The 25,586-nt window shown below is 39.9% G+C and overlaps 2 protein-coding genes across 4 annotated transcripts in view; one reads left to right on the forward strand and one right to left on the reverse strand.

The window, feature by feature from the left end:
• Positions 1-17,006, reverse strand: PRKAB2 (protein kinase AMP-activated non-catalytic subunit beta 2). Of its 3 annotated transcripts, none has more exons than XR_009504442.1 (8): positions 16,479-16,811; positions 12,768-12,934; positions 11,880-11,973; positions 11,523-11,643; positions 7,412-7,545; positions 6,668-6,736; positions 2,918-4,588; positions 1-430 (listed from the first exon to the last, which is right to left on the reverse strand). XR_009504442.1 is itself a non-coding variant. In XM_059929214.1 (8 exons), exons 2-8 carry the CDS (start codon positions 16,632-16,634, stop codon positions 4,511-4,513), a joined length of 819 nt encoding a protein of 272 aa, XP_059785197.1. In that variant the 5' UTR covers positions 16,635-16,661; positions 16,922-17,006; the 3' UTR covers positions 1-4,510. The 3 variants fall into 3 exon arrangements, 2 of the variants coding, with proteins under 2 accessions (XP_059785197.1, XP_059785203.1); XM_059929214.1 differs by adding an exon at positions 16,922-17,006 and having other exon boundaries at positions 1-4,588; positions 16,479-16,661; XM_059929220.1 differs by adding an exon at positions 16,841-16,890 and having other exon boundaries at positions 1-4,588; positions 16,479-16,661.
• Positions 17,007-17,143: 137 nt separating this feature from the next.
• The window catches only part of CHD1L (chromodomain helicase DNA binding protein 1 like), a 122,260-nt gene continuing 113,817 nt past the window's right edge, over positions 17,144-25,586 (forward strand). The window contains exon 1 of the mRNA XM_059929200.1: positions 17,144-17,447. The gene's annotated coding sequence lies outside the window, so the exon portion shown is untranslated. The remainder of the gene's footprint in view (positions 17,448-25,586) is intronic.

The raw sequence follows: 25,586 nt of genomic DNA on the forward strand, positions 1-25,586 counted from the left end.
TTATTGCTGTATAATACTTTTATTCAAGTTTTATGGAAAAAAACCCCTCACATTTCTGTATGTGTTATATCACACAATTTTCAGACATGTCAGAGTCCGGTGAAAAATTACATTTGGAGAAAAGCTTTAAAATTCATTCTTGTATGCCACTCCTTTGTGAAATACTGAAAAGCAGCTCTGTATCGCAGCACTAAAGGTTACAAAAAGCACCATGTAAAGGAGGACTCACATATTTAATTCCCTTTATAGTCTTATTCCCCCTTTATAACAGAGCTGTACTCACTCAAAATACTTCAGTGTAGTAACAACCAACATTCTCCAATTTACCAAAATTCAAACAAGTTTCACATATGGGGCCCAGTGTGGAGATTAGGACTAATCAACATTAGTGAGCTTTGGCTGTTGTAAAACCGCAACCTGGGTAGGTGTTCTGTAGATGGGAATAGAAAAGAAATAAGATGATGAACACATAATGTAATACTTATAGTAGGTTCCTCCTCGACCATTTTAACCTGACTATAAAATCCACATAGCATTTAGTTTTTCATATCAATCTTACTGCAAAAGCACTGTGCTACACAAAATTCGACTCCAACTAATGTTGGAACTAAAACAAAATTTAATTTTTAACAAAACTTATTCATTCAAAGCACAACTGAGTAAAGCAAATCAAGACAAAGCCCAAATTTGAATCCTAGAGGGATTCCACTGCGAAGAATTGGATTTCGTAAGTAACAGACTCTTGGAGTTTTTTCCTTTTCTTTCTTTTTTCTTATAATTTTTAAAGATTTGGCCTTTTTACTCCAAAAGTTTGAGTTCATTGCAGAAATCACAGCCCTTCAACCTCCAGTTGTGACTGGTGCTTAAGGAGAGACAAATGCCTAGATCCAGAGTTTTAAAAGACCCTAACTCCTATCCCTCCCAGGTCCTCCATCCCATGGGTAACTAGAGTCAGCAGTTCCTAGAAGACAGCAACAACTCAGCTTTAAGGATAAGTCACAATAATGCAGGGACCAACTGTGTATCTGCTCTTAAGCCTAGGCCCCAAATCACTAGAACGTGAGGATTTAGAAATCTCTGAGAATAGAATGTATTTCAAACATACACAAACATAGACTATTGCATATCATTTTTAGTTGAGGTCAAAAATTTAAAAGCTCTACTTCCCCAATTAAAAGCAGGGGATTCTATCATTAATATGTCTCCTTCATTTATACCCAGATTAATATAAGCCCAATCTAGAGGTAACACTTCTTTCTGAATTTAACTTCATTTTAGCAGCATATGTGGAGTACCAACACTTTTCAAAGATTTTATCTCAGATCCATTAGGTCTACGAGACTAGAAATAATTGGGGTGAAGTGAGTGGGCCTGGGTTTGTAGGATCCTGTCAGAAACCTCTCTTGGATTCTTCTTTTACAGAGCTTCTTTACCATGTATAAGCATTGTTTTAAAAAAAAGCCAACACTGTTGAGGCCAGGTATGACCTTCAGGGGTTTTGCCTACAGTGATTAAATCCCATTCAACTTTAAGCTTAAAACAAGCTAATAACCATGACACAGAAGTTCTCCTTACCAGCAAGATGACTAATATTTGTTTTAGGTAATGTTTGACTTTAGACCCTGGTAAAGTCTGCCTGACACGTGAAGTTAAAGCACAACATAGAAGAAAGTGTAGAAAATAGAAACAAGAAAAAGATTTTTTATACCGTAAATTCTGTACAATGAAATCCAAAGACACCAGTATATGTTTGATTTAATTTAAAAAAGGATATTTTTAGTTCTGAGTTACTTAAGCCTTAACTTTCCTAGTACCACTCCTCAGCTCAGTTACTCTTTCTTTTTCCCATAACTCCTAAACCATGATACAGTTCAAGAGTCAGCCCTCCCTAAGAATTACATTCTTACTCTTTGACTGTGAAACTCTTACAGGCAAAACAAATAAGAAAACCCTAAAAAATTTTTTTCCTTTATTCATTTTCAAAATCTGTCAAATTCTTCTGCAGAAAATAAACTATCCCTTTAACCAATATAAAAGAATGAGTGAGCTGTACTCTTGGGTACCTTCCTCCCTCCCTCTCAACCTTCTAGAACAGTTTCTAGGGGACAGACTGAGAGTATGATAGGCATTCTCAAGGCCATGGTATGTTAATCAGCAGTACAGAGAAGGGACAGGGCTGAATGAGTCATCATCCAATTCCTCTTACTGGTCCCTTTCCATACCAGCTGGTAGGCTCCACTTTCACATCTGGCTGAAAGATTACCTCAGAATTTGGAAAACTGACACTTTCTACACATTTCCAGATTAGAAAGATCTGAAGGTCACCAGCACCAAAACCTACTGTCACTGGAGACAGACCCATTTCACAGAAGCCTCTGGCCTGAGAGAAATTGAAGGAATCTCTTTTCCTGCCACACTCTAATGATCTATCTGTGCAGAATAGAGATTTTAATACAGGAACACACAGACAATTACATGTCAATACTGCTGACAAGACATATGAGTACAACAAAATCCTCTATGTAACAACCAAGATTTTAAATCCTCCTAAGTGGCCCACTTGTTTAATGGGTAACGGGAAAAACAAAATTCTAGTATAACTGAAGACAATGTAGATCCTGAGAGTTGGTAGTAACAGAATTTGGCCTGGATTTTTTAAATGGCATACCATTCTAAAAGTGATTGGAACCATAAAATGTTCTCCACAAAAGCCTTTTGAGGCAGATGGTGGCCTTGAGTGGCTAAAGCAATATTTACTCTCAGCAATTAACCACCAAAGCACTTAGCAATTTGCATTCCCAGCGAGACAACAATCCCATACCCTACTGCCTCACACACAGGATCTAAGAGTTCTACATACCCGAAGACAACTGTATCATCAGCTTTACATGGGAAAGACAGGAGGTAGCTAATTTACCTGTGGGTGCCCTTTCAGTGGGGCTGGGCTCATCTTAGCAGTCAAGGAGCCTCTCCAGCAACAAGTTTAGCCTCCTTCAGTATTGAATGTTTGGCTTGTATTTATCTGTAATGGAAGAGCCACAGAAACTTGGGGAAAAGTATCTTATCTCTGAATCTCAAGAGTGGATTGAATAGATACTTTTTACTGCGCAAATGGAAATCACTGACCCCACTTCATCAACAAACACTTTCTGGAAGATACAGAAGAACAAGATAACTCTTGTTAGCATTTAGTGCATGAAAGTGATACTTTTCATGGCTGGGAACACGAAGGGTAATTTCTTGCCTCTTGGTCTAATGAATCTTTAAGTTGAGGGACACTTTTAGGTACATGAAATGAGTTTGAATGGGTCTGTATCTAGAGCAATGTTTACTCTAATGATGTACACAGAGTCAGCCTCATTAATGTAAGACTGTAGGGGGCTAGACTAGAGAAGAAAATATTGGGAGCAATTTACCATAAGCCTGAAGTTCTCCAAATGCAGTCTCTTAAGACCAATGAAAAGGCATTTTTTGATAAAAGAAAAATGTAGGCACATAAAAATCTTCCAAGGACGAAAGACAGGAAAGTTTTCCCTGGTTTCACTCCTACCTTCAAAGCTATCTGCTCTGTGAAAGAAAACATGGAAGCAGGGCCAAACCAGGTGGGAAAAAGTATGGGAATGTGCCAATACAGCCTAAACTGTGGCACCAAACCAAAACAAAAAAGTAGACCTGCATTCTGCCTTTCATATGATGCTGAGCCATATTTTCTTCAGTAGAAGTTAAAATAAGTGGTAACAAAGTGTCATGGGCCTGTGCTGAGCTTAAAAAGACTTTCTGGCAGCCGTAGTCTGTAAGGTGGGTCAGGTCTCACACAGCCTTTGAAAGGGGTCACTTACCCACTGAGTTTTGTGTTAGGCAAGGGTCAGATATAGGATCTGAAGGAGGTTAACAAAGCAAGAATGTGAAATGAGAGGAAAAAGGGTTCTTGTGGGGCACCTGGTATCATATAAAAAACACAGATTGTGCACATACTCTGGGAATACAGAGAACCCATGCAAGAAAAGCTGCTCCTGCAAGGAGGCAGCTGGAAGTAGGGCAGCAGTCTGGCACAAGTCCATCCCTTGGAGAGCCAAGGTAGCAGTGATAGAATCTCCACCCAACAAGGATCCTGAGTTTGCTCTTCATTCACTTTAGGAAAAAAACTTCCTGTTATGGTTCTTCCTGCAGCTCTCCCCAACAGGTCTTGGTGAGTTCCCACAGGCAGAAAGAATACATCTAGCTAGGAGGCTTCCATTAACTTTCCTCCCGTGTGCGTGTGCGTGTGCATGTGCGTGCGTGTGTGTGTGTGTGTGTGTGTATATATATGATTTTTTCTTAAAATAAATTCCATGAACTCCTAAAGCTCTCATTTGCAATCAAACGCAAAAGCAGAGCATCCTACTCAGAGGCACTGAAACACACATATTAGCCTCAAAGCAAATCAGCCTTCCAGCCCCAGGTAAGACTGGTCTAGTCCAGAAAGGCAAGGGAGATGTTTCTGAATCCTGGGAGGCAGGAAGGAATCCCTTCAGATGGGCTTGTACAGCAGAGTAGTGACATACTTCTTCTTGTAGCGATGGGTTGCGCTAAGGACCATCACACTGTCCTGCAAGGGAAATAAACATATGTAGTTAATTCACTAGTTCAGGATGTAGGCAGCTGTTCCCAGCCATTAATCCTTCACAACTGCTCACTTTTAACACAGTTAGTTTGATATTATAAAAAAAGGTTGGTTTTGGATTCAAATCAATTTAAGTTTTGATCCTGACTCCAACTGTTACTCTATTTGTGACCTTGAGTAATCTACTTAATGTCTCTAAGTCTTTTTTCTCATCATTACAAAGGATAACACCTACCGTTAATATGGCTCTGATGATTACATGAAAATATCTGACACAGAAAGTAGGTGCTGAAAAAATATTAGTCTCCTACCTCACTTCCTTCCCCACCTCACCTTCAAATATTGGGCTTAAAACTATCATGGAAAAAAAGAAATATCCTGATATCCATTTCTAGAAGGAAGTCTTAAAAGCAATGAGAAAAAAGGGTAGTGATCCTTTTGAAAAACCATTTCCAAGCCCCATTTAATACCAGGGATGAACTTTAAAAAAAAGTCATCTCTGATCAAGAGGGGACTCAGGAATCATCTTCTATCCTTGAACAAAGTGGACCCTAAAATCCTCCTTGGAAAGACACTCAATCCAATGGATCAATTCCAAACAGCTTAAACAATCTGAGAGAACCAGGGATAGGTCAAGGCCAAGCTGAACCACAACAATCAAGACCTTAACCTGGGTCAGAACCAGTGTGAAGAGTAAGAGGTACCATTTCCCAAGAGGTGTTACAGACCGTGGGTGTACCATAGAAAGAGATTGCAGACCTGTGGACATCACCTGATAGCCAAAGAGCAGATACAGGAGGCAAAATTCAGTTAGATCACAAAGAATCCAAGCAAATCCAATTAAGAAACCAGTGCCTCTTCCTATTTTCCTCTATATTGTATCATCTACAATGAATACTTCTCAGATTGACATTCTGTGACCACAGTATGCAGATCACAGCCTAAAAATGACAGAAGCAAGGCAGGTAAAAAATTCAACTCCAGAAAGAGTTTGGTGGAAATGAGAAGTGGGTGAGAGAAAGACCTACTTGGAAGAACCAGCCCAGTGGTCTCTAGGAAAGGACATGGAATGAGGATGGGAGGACTGGACCTCAGTTCTCTCTCTGGTGCTTACTGGCAATATGACCTTCTATGAGCCTTAGTTTCTTTTTCTATAAAACAGGGTTAAAAAATAATACTTATCTCACAAGGTTATTATAAAAATTAAATTCAATAATATATATTTAATAAGTACCACGTAATCTGTTAAAGACAGCTGTATCAGTGATTTCCCTAATCTGGCTGCACATCTAAGAAATATAAGCAGCTTAAAAAAATTACTGAGGCCCATCCTAGATGCACTTATTCAGAATCCCTGGGGATGGAGCCTTTGAATCTATATTTTCACAAACTTTCCCCAAGTGATTCTGATGATGTTCAGCTTAGTTTGGTAACTACAGAACTATATAAAATATTATTCCAATAGCCAGACCACAAAGACATGACAAGACTGAACAGATATTTTCAATCCAGAATCTAAAGCAGCAGAGAAACCAAGAAGCATTCTAAGAGTTGGAACGGGGATGGGGGGGACAGGGCAAGTCTGGTCACATTTCTCCTTTACGAGTGTATAGGAAAGATGCAAGCACTTGGGTATATAGGACTCAGGCACCTGAAAGCAGCTCATGTCCACCTTTAAAAAAGTGGAAGCCTTAATATCACATTCAAGCATTCTTCGAACTGGAAAGTAAACTTGCTTTTTCTGTAAATGAAATCCTAGTACTATGAACTCAAACTTAATTAAGTAGGTGGTGCAAAGGTTATAGCTACCCAAAAAGAAACCAGGAAGCAAAAAAGTCCATTCAATCACAGCGCAATTTAGCTAGCCAGAACTCAGATATTGAGACTAAAACAAACAAACTCACCCACTAGTTAAAAAAAGAAACTTCTTCTCCTATAATTTGACTATTACTGCCAGCTTCAGCTTCAGTGAAGTAGCAGAGCAAGTAGCCACTACGGAACACGTGTTCAACTCTTCCCCTCCCATTTTGGGGAACTATGTGAAGAACCAGGCCCACCACTTACCTTAATGGACAGTGCATAGAGATGGTTCAGCATAACATGATTGGGCTCGGGAAGCAAGGCTGGATCACACTAAGAGGGGTAAAAAGAAAACAAACCAAAAAAACCCCACTAAATGGGGTTAAATGCACAATCCTAAACCAAACAGTTTATTCCTACTCAGAGATCTTTGGGACTGTTGAGAAACTCAAAACTAGAATGTATTATTTCTTTTAAGTAATGCACTCATCCTAGTATATATAAATAATACATTCTCATTACAGAAAATCAGGAAAATTCTGAGTCCAGGGCAGAAACCCTTAGCCTCACTATCTATTCATCCTCTTTAATAGACCTTGCCCACAACACATATAGAAGATTTGTGTAAGAGGCAAAAATAATCTTAGTGGGAATCAAGTGAATTGACTAGAAATGTAAATTATATGCAAAATATACTTCTTTTGGATATTCCCCAATGATAAATACTCCTTATCTTATGTTGGAATAGAAGTCTTAGAAACTGGTTCTAGCAATCCATAGCTCTGAGCCTGATATATTAGGACCAGAAGACAACTATGAATTTTGATAACAGTATTTGGAAAAGTCGCAACTCAGCCCTGGAAAAAGGAACTTGTAAAGCTACTGATACGTATATGATTTATACTCAACAAACCTTTGTAATAATCCCAACCTCTAGGATTACTACACTGTAGCTCAAATGGTCCTGGTAACCCCCAGATGCCCCAGCAATACTCTTAGGATACTCACAGATATATTAGTGTCCTTGTTAAGAATAACTTGGAGAAGGTGAGGAGGCAGGATGGGTGGGGATTTGAATCTCTCCTCTGATCGAAACACATACATTTCTTGACCATAAGGCCCTGGGGGTGAGCTGGAAAGGTCTGGAAGATATTTATTCAAATATAAGGGAAAGTTGGAGAGCTATTAAAGATGCATGAAAAAACTGTCAGTACATGGCAGCTAATATTAAATATGGTAGAAGTCAAGAATCATAAACTTGTGACTTGTTGGGTCTACAACTGTAAGGCAAACAAAGGAAAAGTCTGCGTCACCCTGAACATAAATCATGAAGTTCCTCAACATGGTAACATGACATGAAGGATAGGGGAGGAGATGAGGGGTAAAAGATGTATAGGTTCAGGGAAGAGCTACTCCATCTATCAATCGTATGACTTGGGACAAATCCCTCTACTATAGTCAGTTTCCTCATTCATAAAATTAAAATAACAATCTCTGCCCTATTTCACAGTGCTTTTATAGGAATCAAATGAGACAACAGATGTGACAATGCCTTATAAACTATCAAACAATATGAAAATATTAGATTTGTTCTTTTTTCCAGTCAAGCAACAACAAGGTTATAAACTCTAAGACTACTGATACTACGATGACTGCAACAAAAAGGAAAAATTAATAACAATGTAGTAGTCATTAGGGGAATGCAAATCAGAACCACAATGAGATCCACTTCACACTCATTAAGATGGCTAGAATAAAAAAAGACAGACAATAATAATTATTGGCGATGATGTGAAGAAATTGGAACCTTTGTATTATTCCCATTGCTGGTTGGAATGTAAAATGGTGCACCACTTTGGAGAACAGTTTGGCAGTTCCTCCAAAAGTTAAGCACAAAGTTACCATATGACCCAGCAATTATACTCCTGGATACATGCCCAAGAGAAATGAAAACATATGTCCACACAAAAACTTGAACACAAATGTTCATAACACCATTATTTGTAACAGACAAAAAGTGGAAACAATCCAAATGTCCGTCAGCTAATGAATGGATAAATAAAATGGTATATCCATACAATGTAATTTTATTCAGCCATAAAAAGGAAGGAAGTAATTATATATATTACAACATGGATGAACCCTGAAAACATTATGCTAAGTGAAAGAAGCCAGACACAAAAGACCACATAGTGTATGATCCCATTTATATGAAATGTCCAAAATAGGCAAATCCATAGAGACACAAAGTAGATTTGTGGTTGCCAGAGGTGGAGGGAAGGAGGCAATGGGAAGTGACTGCTAATGGGGATGGGGTTCCTTTTGGGGGTGATTAAAATGCTCTGGAATTTGGACTTCCCTGGTGGTCCAGTGGTTAAGAATCCACCTGCCAATGCAGGGGGACAAGGGTTTGATCCCTGGTCTGGGAGGATGCCACATGCCGCGGAGCAACTAAGCCCATGCGCCACAACTACTGAGCCTGCACTCTAGAGCCCACAAGCCACAACTACTGAGCCGCGTGCCTAGAACCCGTGCTCTGCAACAAGAGAAGCCACTGCAATGAGAAGCCCACACACTGCAACGAAGAGTAGCCCCCGCTCGCCGCAACTAGAGAAAGCCCGCGTGCAGCAGTGAAGACCCAGTGCAGCCAAAAAAAAACACAAAAAACAAAACTCTGCAATTATATAGCAATGATGGTTGCACAACTCTGTGAATATACTAAAACTTACTGAATTGCACACCTTAACAGAGTGAATTTTATGGCATGTGAAATTATATCTTAAAAAAAATGGAAAAAATGTATGCAGACAAGAATAGAAATACACAAAAATGAAGAGAACTATAATTTTTTGCTTAAAAATTTTTAATGTTTTTTACAGTTTCTAGTAAAAAGGATTTTAATAACCAGTTCAGCATAAGAACTCAGATTTCAATTAAATATATGTGGGACAAAAGAAAAGAGTAGCAAAAATACTGTTACATTAAACAATATCTTAAAAATGCATAGAACCTGAAACTTTTCAAAGTACTCTCAGTTATTTTGTCATGGATCCACAAAAACACTCTTTGCAAGTACATAGAACAGTTTTTTTTTTTTTCCCTTTCCGTCAGAAAAAAAAATGGTTGTCATTTACCCAAAGTCACAGACATGGCAAAGATGGTCACTGAGTGCAGATTAAAACCCATTATCTGAAGATTCCTAATAAAATGTATTCTAAACCCTACCTCAGTGGATCAGGAAATTGGGTGAAAGTGGGAAGAGAGAAATATCAAAAGTATGCTAGTTCTCTTTCTCTATAATTATGATTATATGTCTTATTCTTTGGTTGCTTTGCTAGAATCATATAATGCAAAAATTTAGAGTAACTATTGACCTCATCATTTATTTCAGTATTTTTTTAAAAAAATTGAACCATCTTTTCCCCTTTTATTTATTTATTTATTATTTATGGCTGTGTTGGGTCTTCATTTCTGTGCGAGGGCTTTCTCTAGTTGCGGCAAGCGGGGGCCACTCTTCATCGTGGTGCGCGGGCCTCTCACTATCGCGGCCTCTCTTGTTGTGGAGCACAGGCTACAGACACGCAGGCTCAGTAATTGTGGCTCACGGGCCCAGCTGCTCCGCGGCACGTGGGATCCTCCCAGACCAGGGCTCAAATCCGTGTCCCCTGCATTAGCAGGCAGACCCTCAACCACTGCACCACCAAGGAAGCCCCTAATTCAGTATTTTTAAACTCTTTTAAATCTCTGCACCACCAGTTAAGAAAAATGTCCAGCCTTACTTTCTGAGCTTATATAATGAAAACAATATCTTTGTAATTTTCCTAAACAATTATTATACTATTGATTATTCTTTTAGAAACTGCATAAGCCACTCTTGTGTCCTGAGATTTTAATATGTCTCACTTCAGGTATTGTGTCTCCTCAGCAGTGAATCGCTGAGAGTCTAAGCCTCTGATTTTACTGATAAGGAACCAAGAACCAAAAAGGTTGAAGGAGTTGTCTGTGATGGCAAAGCTAGTTAGTAGCATAGGCAGGCTTTGAACTCACAAGGGAGAAGTGTGCTTACTGGAAACAGTTCTTTAGACAGCCATAGCCTTTATTGTAAAACAACAAAATTGGTAACTGTGAGTATGGATAGCAAATCACTTTTCTGGTATTATAGCTAATGTAAGTAGAGATGAAGGCCTTGGAAAAAGCATTGGGAGAAACAAAAGGATACAGGTCTTTTCCTCTACGAAGGGATTTTTTTTTTAACCCAAAACTTACAAAACTTCAGTTAACATATAGACAAAAGAAATGTGAGGTTTTGGAACTTCCCTGGTGGTCCAATGGGTAAGACTCCATGCTCCCACTGCAGGGGGCCCGGGTTTGATCCCTGGTTGGGAACTAGATCCTGCATGCATGCCGAAATTAAGAAGCCCACCTGCTGTAACTAAAAGATCCCACGTGCCACAACAAAGAGCCTGTGTGCCGCAACTAGGACACGGTGCAGCCAAAATAAATAAATAAATAAATTTTTAAAAGAATTAAAAAAAAAAGAAATGTGAGGTTTTTATAACCCTTTTCCCCCCCAAAACTGCCATATATGTAGGGCCCTATAAAATTACAGAACTGCCAACTGAGCTATCAAACTGGCAGGATTAAGCTGAGGCAGCTAAACGAGGCATATGAGACACAGCTAGCCCCTGCTAGTTGATACTCTCAAAGGTCAATGAAAAACTTGAAATATTACTAGAAATAGCTTTTTAAACTATAGACCATAGCCCATTAGTGGTTTATAAAAAGAAAGATAAAATAGAAAATAGAGTGCTTTACATGTAATAAAGGCAAACATTATACTGTAAGACTTGTGTTACTGTTGTGTGTGTGTGTGTGTGTGTGTGTGTGAGTGTGTATTGGGTTACAGTGTAAACCTACTGGTTAAAAAGTTTGAAATCAAATACACTAGACAGATGTTTTTCTTGAAGACGGGGACCTAATGTTTATAGGAGAAACATATACATACAATTCATAGGATTCCTAAGGAGAAAATGAAAAAACACAAACAAAAACCACTCTTGGGAAGAAACACTCATTATAAGAAAAACAGATCAAGAAAGAGCAAATACTACAAAATTACCTCGACAAGATGTCTCTGAGCTTTCCATTGAATCTAGCTTTAAAGCATCAAACACCTCAAAATCAGATTTCTTGACATGGATCAAATTGTTAATTGTGCCAAGCTGACTGGTAACCACAGGCTGAAACAATGAATGGAAAAAAAATTCATGAATCCCCATTTCAAATACATCTGTTCTATTCAACTCTTCTCTTTTTAAAAGGGATCATACTTGGCACCACCATCTTTTATCAAGAAACAAATCCAACAGTATAGGAGCCTATCAATCCTGACTGCAATGATGTTTGACACCAAGGGGAATGATAGTTTAAAGGAGACTGTTAAGTCACTGGTTACCCTCAGAGATCAAGGCCTTACCTCTGATGGATCATGAACCCACTGTCCATCCACAAAGAACTTGTACTGGTGCTCTCCCTCAGGGAGGTCCAGGATGGCAACAAAGTCATTATGGCTATAGAAGAAAACAGAAAGTTAAATAGGCCAAATTTCTATTAGAAGACAGAATATAAATGTAAAAACCACGAGGCAATCACAATATCATACCAATTATCTCCCGCATTCTTAAGTGATTGCAACCCCTGGAGTAAAAAATAATTTATAAACCCATTCTCCTTTTTTATATCACCTTGAGCATGTATTTGCTAGCCCCTCCCAATAACTTTAGTTCTTAACTAATATCTGGAAAAGAACAATAAAGATGTTAATCCTCTCGAATGTTCCACCTTAGTACAACTATTTTGCTTCAGCAAAACGGATCCCTCATGAATGTAAATAAGATAGCAAGTAGGTTCAGGATAAGAAGTGCCTCAAGGTACCCTTCCATATTTTGGTGAGCAGATTCTAGGAAATTACCTTTATACAAAGGGCCATAATCAGTTACATAATTCACTGTTGCTCTGCAAGCAACAAACAACATTACTACCTAGAACTTTACAGTGTGTTTTGTTTCAGTGCAGAAGTCAGAGCAACTGGACTCAGGCAGTTATGGAAGACTTCCCACAAGCATAGAAAGGACTTGTATTAACACAGTCCTAAAGAAAATGACATTCTAAGTGGTAAAACATCTCTGACTCACTATGAGGTTAGAAAAAAATGTCACAGATGTAGTTATTGGTCACAGAAAATGTTCTAGAGAGAGTCCCTAGCAGGTAGAGAGGAGTAGTCCAGCCAGGTCTCTCTCCTGAGAAAGGAAATCAAGTCTCTACTCCTGGACCCTGTAGACTCAACCAAGACACTTGTCTTCACCTCTTAATCAGTGGAATCTTGGTGCTCCAATTGTTGAAGGACCCAGAGATGAAGACCTCCTTGCCTCCTTCAGACCAGCGGATAACAGTGGGCCGGGCCTGCTGTGTGGGCTTTACGGAGTCCTCCAAATCCTGCTGCCATGATACAAACTCTTTGTCCCCAGGGAGCTGTAAGAAGGATTAGGTCATCCCTAAATTGTGACCCAGGAATTCTGAAAAGGTCACTCTCCTCCCCAGGGCAGAGAGGGGTGCTATGTTTCTGCTAAGGACTAATAAGCCTTGAAATTAGCACCTAAATCAGATTTTGAACAAACTATAGAAAAAGAACTCATCTAGGACCAAAATGGTCAACTGGCTTATGCTCAAAGGCTACCCAAATCACAGCCTAACTTCTGAGTCTGCATATATCACTCATTCTTTCAGAACCTTAGGATTTCCCTTAAGAAACAAACAAACAAAAAACCTTACTTCCTCTTACCAGATTAACTCATAGGCAGACAATTATGATATGCTTCTGAGTGTCTCTTAAGAGAAAAAATATGAAAATAAAGTATGGTTCTACAAAAAAATAACTAAGTTAACCATGTATTTTTCACATGCAAATATGAGCAGCTCTCAATTTATCAGTTATAATAGAAATTAGAGATGCTAAAATTCATAAGTAATTCATAACCTCCACTTTAGTTAATAGGTTACAAAAGGACATTAAAAATGTAAAAATCAGATCATTGGTTTCATAAATTTTGAGAAATGGTTATGAAATCTTACTTGTTCACCTATGCCAGGTTTATACTAGTTATTTCAGGAGTAGGGATGAAAATTCTGGAGCTCAAGAAGCATCATATCAAAAACACAGTTTCCTTTAAAAAAGTGGTTCCAATATCAAATGAAGTATGTAGGGTTCCGGAAAAAAAACTGACTCCTTACTTAGTTTCTTTTCATTACCATCCTTCAGAACAGGAATTGGCAAACTATGGCCAGTGAGCCAGGTGCTTTTACAAATAAGGTTTTATCAGAAAATAGCCACACTCATTCACTTACTCATTTTCTACAGCTGCTTTCATGCTATAATGGCAGAAGTGAGTAGTTGTGACAGAGACCGTATGGTCCGCAAAGTCTAAAATATTACCTATCTGGCCCTTTATAGAAAAAGTTTGCTCACCCCCACTTCAGATTGGCTTAAATGACTTTGGTAAATAAGACTATATGGTACCAAGCCAAAATATTACCAAATAAAATAATGTGGGTTAAAAAAAAAAGGACTAGTTTATTCATTTGGGCTTTACTTTCAAAATGGCTGAGGCAGACTACCTTCCATACTGTCTCTCAATATTCCTCAAAACTACACTATGAGATACCAGTAGCAGCATAATCCAAAGCAAGCAGAGAAAGAGAATTGAAGGAACTTTCACATTATATAAGGAAGTGGCTTAAGAGAAAAGTTTGATCTCCATTTTCTCAAAGCAATGAACTCTTATTTGTCAGGCTGCATTAGAATTACAGAAATGTTTACATATGCCTAACAATTACATATGCCTCAGATTCTGATTCAGATATAAGGCCTGGGAATCTATTTTTAAAAAGTTTCCCAGACAATAATACTGAAATTATATTAAAAATAAAGAAAGAAACCTCATCTTTAGAGATACATCCTAAAATATTTACAGATAAAGTAATATTTGATATGATGGTCTGGGATTTGCTTCAAAATAATTGGTGGGGGAAGAGTGGATTGGGGTATAGGTGACATAAATTCATTCATGATTTGATCATTGTTTAAACTGGATGACAGTTATATAGGAGTTCATTACACTGTTCTCCTGACTTTGAAACATGGAAAATGTTTCAAATTTTCTATGCAGTGTTCAAACAAATCTCAGGTGAGTCTAATGTGCAAATAGGACTGAAAACCATTGAACTAGTCCACCGAAGAAGGCTGGCATTTGAAGCAATGTAGGCCCGCCTGCCACTGTTTCTATTATTTACTTGTATGATTTAATAGTTTCAGTTTAGAATTTGAAAGCTACAAACTATTAATATGCCTAGCTTTGGAAGAAAGCCCTTCCACATATGACATGACATTTCTGTGGTAGGCATGAGTGCAGCTGACTAGCAAAAAGATTGTTTACTCCAAGTTAAATAGTCAGCAAAATCATCAGGAAAAGAGGCAAAACAATTAGAATTATAATTGAAAAATGTTTAAGTGAAACATTGAGGGAAGAAATAGATTGAGAACTATAAAATCTTAGATTTGGAAGTGACCTTGGGAATTATTTGAACCAATCTTCTTATTTCACAAATGTCAAGATTGAGGTAAGGGAAAGAATGATCCAAAATAGGCTCCATTTCAGATAGAGCAACCTGGCTTTTATTCAGGACGCCGATTACTGCAGTCACAGCTTGACAAATACACTGTACTTAAATCCTGAGTCATCAATGTAGGAAATTGGTAAAAATACAATCACCTTGAGAAAGCTCTGAAGAAGTAAATTCAGATGGCTGAGGAGAGGGCCCAAATGTTGAGGAAGAAGTCCTGAAGTGGGAGAAGGAAGAAAGGAACGAAGAAGAAACCCCAAGAAATCACCCTCACTTCTCTTTGTCATTATGTTCTCAATTGTGATCCAAGAAAATAAACAGTAGAATCCACATTTCATGTGTTATCAACCTGGCAAATTATTGTCTATTTACAAGAGTAAATAAAATAAAACCCCAGATGGGTGGGACAGGATGAGTGATAACATCAAACCTACCCCAAACTCCCCAACCCCTCCATTTTTCTACTTCATTCTAGTCAGACTACCAGGAGGAATTAATGTATTTAATGCCTACAGCTCTGAAAGTGATTAGAAACATTCGAATGGTAATTACATTGCTGTCAGCTCCATCTATCCTTTCTGTAGGGTGAATACAAGTTGCCACTTTCCTGAAAGTCCTTGATTGAGAGCAAGGTCTTCAGGGCAACTGTGGGTTGTCCATTTTCAGCCGCGGTACGGTAACATTATGAAGTACTACCGGAAATTAGATAAATCCTGGAATTATTTGCTCTCCCACTTGAGAAGCAGCTGGATGTGAAAGAAGCAGCTCAGCCAAGACAACTGTAAAGTATGAGATGAAAACTAAGCAGTCAACCAAATAATGTCCTTTATTGATCCCCAAAACTAGAAGAAAGTATTCGTATAAGCAAGTGGTTGCTGCTCGCAGCCATGCCAAAGGGGAAGAGGATCTGAAGTGATGAGCTCCCAGAAGGGCAAAAATGATACTGATACACAACAGTTATCAGGAAAAAGAAATTCATTTACCTACCTCAAGGCAAATGTGAGGAAATGCCGCCTATGGTCAGCAACTCGGGTAACCTACCCTCTTAAGTTTTTCACCAGGGCTCACAACCTACAAATTCATCAGTACTCTAGAAGAGGGCACCCGTCCGTGCCTGTTAGGAGAACCAAGGGCGACCGGGCGGAGGTTTGTTGGCCTCATCCTAAAAATGTGGCCAAAAGAGTAGTCGAGTAACAAGAACTCCGCCTCTATCCCATTTTGAGACAGCACCGCGAAAGAAATTACCACTCAATATCTCCGTCCCCGAAAAAAGCCTTTAATTCTAAAAACCGTAACCCAGGTCAGTGTGATAAGAAAAAATCAAAATAGGGAGGAGGAGCCCTGACACCCAGACTACTGCAGCATCGCCACCAACTGGGGGCGTGGGGACACTCACCTTGGAATCCGGCAGGCTGAAGACGCTGGGGTCATCGGTGCTCCCCACCATGATCTTATGTTCCTTGCCCGGGGCATGGCCGCCGGCGCCCTCGGCGCGCGCAGCCTTGGCGCCGTGGCGCTCCCCGGCCACCCGGTCGCTGGTGGTGTTTCCCATGGCGGTGCAGCTCGAGTCGGGGGCCACCTGCCGTGGGGAACAACACGGGGCTAGGGACACCCCGGCGGTCGCGTCTGGGGAGCCCCTGGCCCCGCCCCTACGTCTGGGGACCCGGGCAAGGGAATCCCCGCCCCAGGAAAGCCGCGCGCGGGGGAGCCCTCCCTCCCTGCCCTCCAGGAACCCCCGGAACCCCCAATCCCAGTTGCCTGCTGCTCAAGAAACCCGCTTTCGGAAACTCCCCCGCACGCCCCGCGCTCACTGCCCAGGGGCGCTCCCACCCCAATCACCTCCCGCGATGCTCTGCCTCCTCCCGGGACCAATGGTGCGATGGCTGTTCTGCAGATAAGGCCACCAATAAAGTTATTGAAATTGAAGCCACGCCCCGGGCTAGCGACCCGGGTTTCCTCCTAAAATGGCTACAAGGCCAGAGGCGCGGGGTCGCCCCGCGCGCGTTCCCTGCGGCCGCGCCGCGGCAGCGCCCGGGGCCCGCCGGCCTCTCTAGCCACCGTCGCCTCGATGGTGGGCAGCCGCGCGCAGCCTCCAGTGCCAGGCGGGGGCGCCGGTTCCGCAATCCGCCGCGTGCGGGGCTGGGACTGCTTCGCTGGCAAGACTGCGCCGAGATCTTCGGTTGCTTGAGCCTCAGGGATTGCCATCTGGTGGGGACGGTCACCGAAGGACACGGGGTCCCCTCACGGGCTCTGGTGCTCTGCACCCGGTGGAGCGGCATTGCTTTTTCCCCCGCCCCCTCACCTGGCCTCAGGTTCGCCAAACGTTTTCATTTTGTAGCGTCTTTTCGACAGGCATCCCGGAGAGGTGAGTTCCTATAGGGAATAAGAAAACGGACTTGCAACTGATAGCTAAGGAAGTAGTAGTGGTAATTGCTCGAGGTTAAAACTAAGTGCTATGGGGAGCAGTCAGCCTGACTGGGTCCCCAGGGAAGAGGGAATAATTAGGAGATAAATTTTTTTTTTAATTTATTTTCATTTATTTATTTTTGGTTGCACTGGGTCTTCGTTGCTGTGCACGGGCTTTCTCTAGTTTGGGTGAGTGGGGGCTACTCTTTGTTGTGGTGCGCGGGCTTATTGCGGTGGCTTCTCTTGTTGCGGAGCATGGGCTCTAGGCGCACAGGCTTCAGTAGTTGTGGCTCTCCGGCTCTAGAGCGCGGGCTTAGTAGTTGTGGTGCACGGGCTTAGTTGCTCCGCGGCATGTGGGATCTTCCCAGACCAGGGATCGAACCAATGTCCCCTGTATTGGCAGGCAGATTCTTAACCACTGCGCCACCAGGGAAGTCCCAGGAGATAAATCTTGACAAATTGTTAAAATTAGTATAAGGAGAAGGAGAAAGCTATTCTAGGCTAAGAAACAGCACTTGCAGTGAGCAACCCCAGAAGAAATGAACTTCAAGAAAGAGAGCAACAGAAGCATCAGAAGGAATACTTAGGTAGAAAAGGGCAACGACAGTCTTGTTGGAGCAGATTCAGGTTTCTACTGATAATTAATGGGACTTCTGTGGTATTTACTAATTCTTACTTTGTATTATGACTATATGCATGTCTCACTACCTACTAGAAACCCTTGTCACTCAGCATGTGTTATAGTGACCAGCAGCATTGGCATCACCTGGGAGCTTGTTAGAAATGCTGAGTCTGAGGCCCCATCCTACAGAATCAGATTCTGCATTTTAACGAGATCCCCAAGGGAATGTGTATACACATTAAAGTGTAAGAACCACTGCATTGACAACTGGCAGAGAGCAAATCTAGGTTTGATTCTTCTTCATGTTCTTGCATGCACGTTGTACAGAGTAAACTTTTAATAAACATTTGCAGAATGAAGGGTACATGAATACTGTTTACTACATTTATAACAGGATAATTGCACTTAGTCTTAAACACAGCCAGGAATGGGGAACCCCAAGTCACACAAGGCCACCCTTTCTGAATGAGCAGCTCTATTTGTTAAAAAGTTCGTTTTATATTAAGTTGAAAACCCATCCGCTTAAGTCCAACAAATACGCTGCTCCCCCTTTTGTTTTTGCTCTGCCCCTAATAAACTCAGTTATTCTGTAGCTCTTAACCAAAGACAGTTTGCAGAAAAAAAGGTACTTTTTTTTTTACTGCAACCTTTTGCTCACCCCTCCAAAATCATTACTGTCTAGTTACCTCCTTCTTGGATAATCTTACCCACCCTTATTCCCTGAGTTCCTTTCAATCTTTCCACAGGACTCTGAAGCAAGGCCCTTGAAGGACTAATACAATAAACATTAACTTGTGTACTGTTCAGCTTTCTAGCCCCAGGGTGGTTTCTACATGCCAAGTAATATGTCCCTAGTATGTATTTCCTTACAAGTGTCAAATCAGCATAGGAGAAGCAAATCTGCTTTGGGGATTATTCATGACACTGTTCTGCTCTAATAGCATTTATAAATCGGTCAATAGTTAATAATAAAAGTCAACTTGGCATATTGTGTATTTTAGACATAAGACAAAAGTAATTTGACACTGTAGGAAGGATTAATTGCTTCTCCCTAGTCCCATGTTTGTTTGTTTTTTCCTTATACTCAGGAAAGACTAGGTAAAGAAACATGATCTCTTAACCAACACCAGTATAATTTCTCTCTTCAGGCTTAATGCTGTTGCCCCAGTGTCCCTCCTTCTAGAGGGAAGGAAAAGAAGAAGGTAATAGGCAAAATAATTGGTGGAGGTTCTCTTGATGTTACTGTATCTCAGATGTCATTGCCACTTGTCTCCTCAGATAAGCCATTCTGCCTGATAAACTGAGGCGAATAATGGAGAGCACAGGGGGCTTCACAACACAGTATACTTTTATGCATGCTGCTAAAGGTGTCCTACTTCCTCTAAGAGGTGAGGATGGGGGAATGGGGGAAGAATATATCGATTTTACAGAACTGGATGACAGGTGAGATTAGGCATCTGGAGCTGTACTTCCCTGTCTGCTCCCCAGTTTGCATCCCCACTTGTGATCAGGAATGAGTGTGACATCTCATCTTGGTGATTTCCATTTCAAAAACAATCTGATCTTTTTTATAAAGTTAAACATACACCTAACATGCAGTTTAGTAATCCCACTCTTAGGTATTTATTCAAGTGAAATAAAGACAGGTTCACACAAAAACCTGTACATAAATATTTATTTGTACAAAACATATGTGGCTTCACTCATTTTCACCCCAAAAGGTAAACAACACAAGTGTCTTTTGCCTGGTAAATCTATAAACAAAATGTGGTATAGCCATAAATGGAATACTGCTCAGCAATGAAAAGGATTAAACTCTTGATACACACAACATGGATGAATATCAAATGCATTATGGGAAGTGAAAGAAGCCAGAGTCTATTTACATGACATTCTGGAAAAAGCAAGACTTAGGGTCAGAAAACAGATCAGTGCTTTCCAGGAGTTGAAGGTGGGAAGAGGGGTTGACTACAAAGGGGCCTGAGGAAATTTGGGGGAGTTATAGAATACTTCTGTGTCTTGATTGTAATGGTGTTATGCATCTGTCAAAATTTACAGAACTGTAGACTAAAAAGGGTGATTTTATTGTATGAACATTATACCTCAATAAAAAATAAAAACAATTTAATACCATTTAAAATATCAGCTTTAGGAAGAGGAATGATACAAGTTTATACACAAAAGAGATTACTCAACCACTGTGGAAAGTAATTATTTTTAAAAACAAATACCATTGATATTAATTTTTTCCAGCTTTATTGAGGTATAATGATAAAATTATATATATTTAAAGTATGCAGCATGATGACTTGATGTATGTGAACACTGTGAAATGATTCCCACAATCAAGGTAATTCACATCTATCACTTCACACCTCTGTGTGTTTGTGTGGGAAAATGCTTAAGATTTACTCTCTTAGCAAATTTCAGGTATATAGCACAGTATTATTAACTATAGTCACCATGGTGTGCTTATTCATCTTATAACTTAAAGTTTATACCCTTTGACCAACATCTTCCCATTTCCCCTAACTCCTGACCCCTGGCAACTATCATTCTACCCTCTGTTTCTCTGAGTTCAACTTTTTTTTTAGATTCTAGGTATAAGTGATACAATACAGTATTTGTCTTTCTCTGACTTATTTCACTTAGCATAATGCCCGCAAGGCCCATCCATGATGTTGCACATGGCAGGATTTTCTTCTCATGGCTAAACAGTATTCCATTGTATATGTATATGCTACATTTTCTTTATCCATTCATCTTTAGACAGATACTTAGGTTGTTTCCATATCTTGGCTACTGTGAATAATACTGCAGTGAACATGGGAGTGCAGATATATCTTCATTTCCTTTGGATATATACCCATAAGTGGGATTTCATTTCCTTTGGATATATACCCATAAGTGGGATTACTGGATCATATGGTAGTTCTATTTTTTAATTTTTGAGGAATCTCCATACTGTTTTCCACAGTGGCTATACCAGTTTACATTCCCACAAAAGCATGCAAGGTTTCCCTTTTCTCCAAGTCCTTGCCGACTCTTATCTCTTGTCTTTTTGGAAATAACCATTTGAACAGATGAGGTGATGATATCTCATTGTAGTTCTGATTTACATTTCCCTGATGATTAGCAATGTTGAGTGCCTTTTCCTGTACCTGTTGGCCATTTGTATACCTTCTTTGGAGAAATACCTATTCAGGTCTGTGATATCATGGTTTATAATAGGAAACATATATTTGGTCTTTGTCCCTCTTTCTGAAATCCCAAAACCCTTGGCATTTCCTAAGTGATGAGAGCATTAAAGGTGTTTCTTGTTAGGTTAATGAAATGCCTTTTGGACTGAACCTAAGAATGGGGGCTGTTGTCAGGAAAACCAAACACGTGATGAGAGGGTTGGAACTTTCAGTTCTACACCCCGACCTCTGGGGAAGGGAGAGGAGCTGGAGGTTGAAACAGTTGCCAATGGACAATGATTTAATCAATCATGCCTGTGTACTGAAGCCTCCACAAACCCCCAAAAAGGACAGGAATTTGGAGAGCTTCCAGATGGGTGAACACATGGAGATTCATGGAGAGTGGCTCGCTTGGAGAGGGCATGGAAACTCTGAGCCCTTTCCCCATACTCTGCCCTCAAGGAGATGGATCATAACTGTCTACCCCTTAGGTATGGGCGGAGCATATTAACTTCCTTCCAAAGAATACAATATAGAAAAGGGGAAAAAAGGATAACTTTACAGTGGAGAAACTTCATAAACACCACCTCAGCCAGCTTAACATCATTAGTGGGAAGTCAGTAGCAGTACCTTTGATATAAGGTGATGAGAATAGCACTTTACCTCTCTAGTTTTCCTCCTGACAGCCCAAACCCCTAGACTAATCATGAGGAAAAAATATCAGACAATCACAAATTAAGGAATAGTCTACAAAATACTTAACCAGTACTCCTCAAAACTGTCAAGATCATCAAAAACAAGGAAAGTGTAAGAAACTGTCACAGTGTAAAGCAGCCTAATGATAAGGAGTAATGTGATACCCTAAGTGGGAGCCTGTGATAGAAAAAACATTAGGTATAAAGTAAATAAATCAGAATAAAGTATGGAACTTAGTTCTTTTCAAATTGTCAAGGTCCTGAAAGAAACAAAACACTGAAGAACTGATGAAGATTAGAGGAGATTAATGATACATAACAACTAAATGCAATATAAGATCCTGGAACAAAAAAGGGAAATTAGTGGGAAAAGTGGTGAAAATTGAATAAGTGATTTAGTTACAGTTTTATATCAATGTAAATTTTCTTGTTTTGATAATTGTTGTAATGTTATGTGAAGTCTTATCTTTAGGGAACCTGGGTAAAGCTTATACAAGAAGTCTTTGTATTATTTTTGCAACTTTTCTGAAAGAATGAAATCAGTTCAAAATAAAAAGTTTTAAAAATTACTAAAGTAATCCAAATAGCAAAACACATGAGGAAGCCCAGTGACATGATCTTGAGTCAGAAGACTTTTTTTTTTTTTTTTTTTTTTTTTTACTTTTTGGCTGCGCTGCGCAGCATGTGGGATCTTAGCTCCCCGACCAGGGATCAAACCCGCATCCCCTGCATTGGAAGCGCAGTCTTAACCTCTGGACCACCAGGGAAGTCCCAGAAGACTCTTCAAATGAGAGCATTTGCACCCAAAGAAATAGAGAAAAAGAATACTCTGAAGAGAGCTTTAAAATAAGTTTATTTAAAATCCTCAAGGAAGGGAAGATGCTAGTTTGAATACACCCCAGCTCCACACCACTCTCATCCCAGCCCAATTTTCATAACTCAGCATCTCTTGGTTCTGGTAGATAGTAGAGACCTCAGAATCTGTTCAAGTCCTGACAGAAAGAGCAATTACAGGTCTTCCTCACCTTTTGGCTAAATCAGTGGTTCTCAAACTTTACCATGCATCAGGAGGGCTTACTAAAACACAGATGACTGGTGACAGGAACTTCTGATTCAGTAGTCTGGGATGGGGTCTGAGAATTTCTATCAAGTTCCAGATGATGCTGATGTTTCTGGCTCAAGAACCAAATTTTGAGAAACACTGGGGCAGGCAACAGTCTGGAGACCAGTATGGGAGATCCCTAATAAAAGGCAGGATAAGGAAAGAGTTAGCCGACTCTTGGAACCATAATAGTGCTTCCCATATCTCCAAAAATAAAGAATTAAAACCAACCAGAATATGGGGAACAAATCTTCTATACAGAAAAATTCCACATGTATGTGTATATTGCCTTCTCAAGGAGGTGGAGCATAACCCCAGGCCTGAGGTTGCTTGTCCTTCGGAAGGCCACCTCGCATCTTTGGCCGATGGCTGGTGTCTGGGAATTTGGATTTTGGGAGGGTTCTTACCACCCCAGCTGATAAGAGTGGCTCTCTGTGCCTATACTATGTAACCGTGTGGTTTATACTGAACACCTGCTCTCCTTCTGGGAGTCTGGAATTTTGATATGTGCTGGCAGAGGGTGCCTGTGTGACTAGCCCTCATTACAGACCTTGGGCACAGAGTGGAAAGCTGTGAAAGTCTTCTGACTGCTTCTACTTTCTTAGAGAAAAAAGAAGCAAGGTTTAGTGGTCATGAATTTAAGACGTCAGATGAGCACAGTGATATTTTTGTCTTGCCATATTTAAGTGTTTTAATGCAGGCACATAACTAAAGGTAATGCTTAGCCAAGCAAGTATGGAGGAAAGGGCTAAGGAATTGAGAGTGCATGGTAGGATATGATTATGATGTTGGACCATGGCTTATAGACCATGTAGGCTAGGAAGTGAAGATGGAGCAGGTTGATGGAGGGCATGAAGTGGAGTCAAAAAAGTGGAGTTAGAGTACTGGAGTGAATGTGCTAAAAAGATAAAAGGTTTTGGAGAGTGGGTTGCTTGAAATCGAGATCTTGATGGTAATGACATAGGTAGATTATAAAATCATTGGAATGAGAAGGTCATTGAAGTGAGAGGCCAAGTGGTAAAGGTCTGCCTCAACACTCATACTCATTCTCCCCTCCTCCTTAATAACAGAACCTTGATTTTACCTGGACACATTGCCTCTCCGTATAAAGACATGTTTCTCTGTACCATTGAATTATCTGCTTGTCATTTTCTGTAAATTGATGCCAAGTCTAAATGGTTTAGCCCTGTACCATTTCACTCTTTTATGAGATTGCATTGGAAATACAATTTAATCTTGAAAAAAAAAAAAAAAAAAAAAAAAAAAAAAAAAAAAAAGACATGTTTCCTAGCCTCCCTGGATATATGCTAGATATATGTGACTAAATACTTCCAATGAGATCTAAGTGGAAATGTTACATGGAACTTTCAGTAATTTTCCTTAAAAGGGGCGTGGCCTTCTTCTATATTTCTCTTTTCTTCTGTGTAGAATGTCCATATAATGGCTGGAGCTCCAGCAGCCATCTTGGACCATAAGGTAGAAGCCACATGCTGATAGTGGAGCAGAAAGAGATGCTGTGGAGCTATTATACCATTTCAGGACTATCTTCCTCCAGACTTCTTCATATGAGAGGGAAATAAACTTTAACCTTGTTTAATCCATTGTTACTTTGGGTTTTTCTATTATATGCAGTTGAATCTAATCCTAACTAATACACTGTATTGGTGAAAGTATTACCTACACAGATGTGAACTACAGAATAATGCTGCACATCCATGTTCATGGCAGCATTATTCACAACAGCCAAAACATGGAAACAACCTAAGTGTCCATCAGTGGAGAAATAGATAAAGAAAATTGTGGTGTATATACACAATGGTATATTATTCAGCAAAGAAATGAAGGAAATTCTGCCTTTGCAACAACATGGATGGACCTTGAAGGCATTATGCTAAGTGAAATAAGTAAGACAGAGAAAGAGAAGTATTGTATGCTCTCACTTCTATGTGGAATCTAAAAAACAGAACAAAGCACCTGAACTCATAGATGCACAGAACAGATTGGTGGTTGGCAGAGGTGGGGGGTGGGCAAAATGGGTGAAGGGGGTCAAAAGGTAAATACTTCCAGTTAAAAGATAAACAAGTCCTGGGGATATAATGTACAGCATGGTGACTACAGTTAACAATACTGTACTGTATATTTGAAAGTTGCTAAGAGAGTAGATCTTTAAAGTTCTCATCACGAGAAAAAAATTTGTTAACTATTTGTGGCCATAGACATAAACTAGATTTACTTTGGTGATCACTTCATAATATATATAGAAATTATTGTATGGTACACCTGAAATTAATATAATGTTATATGTCAATTATATATCAATAAAAAGTTGAGGTTAAAAAAACTGCTGAAAAAATTAACTACAGGAGTAGTTATATATAGAGAGAGGTGGAAAGCTTGGTGCTAAAATCTTCACTGAATGAAGAGGAGTAAATGGGAGGTCCGTAAATAATTTCAAACAGGTGGGTGCTTTAAAGAAGCTGGGGAATTTGAGAAAGCAGGG

Source organism: Balaenoptera ricei, chromosome 1 (assembly GCF_028023285.1).
Source record: "Balaenoptera ricei isolate mBalRic1 chromosome 1, mBalRic1.hap2, whole genome shotgun sequence".
Lineage (NCBI taxonomy): Eukaryota > Metazoa > Chordata > Mammalia > Artiodactyla > Balaenopteridae > Balaenoptera > Balaenoptera ricei.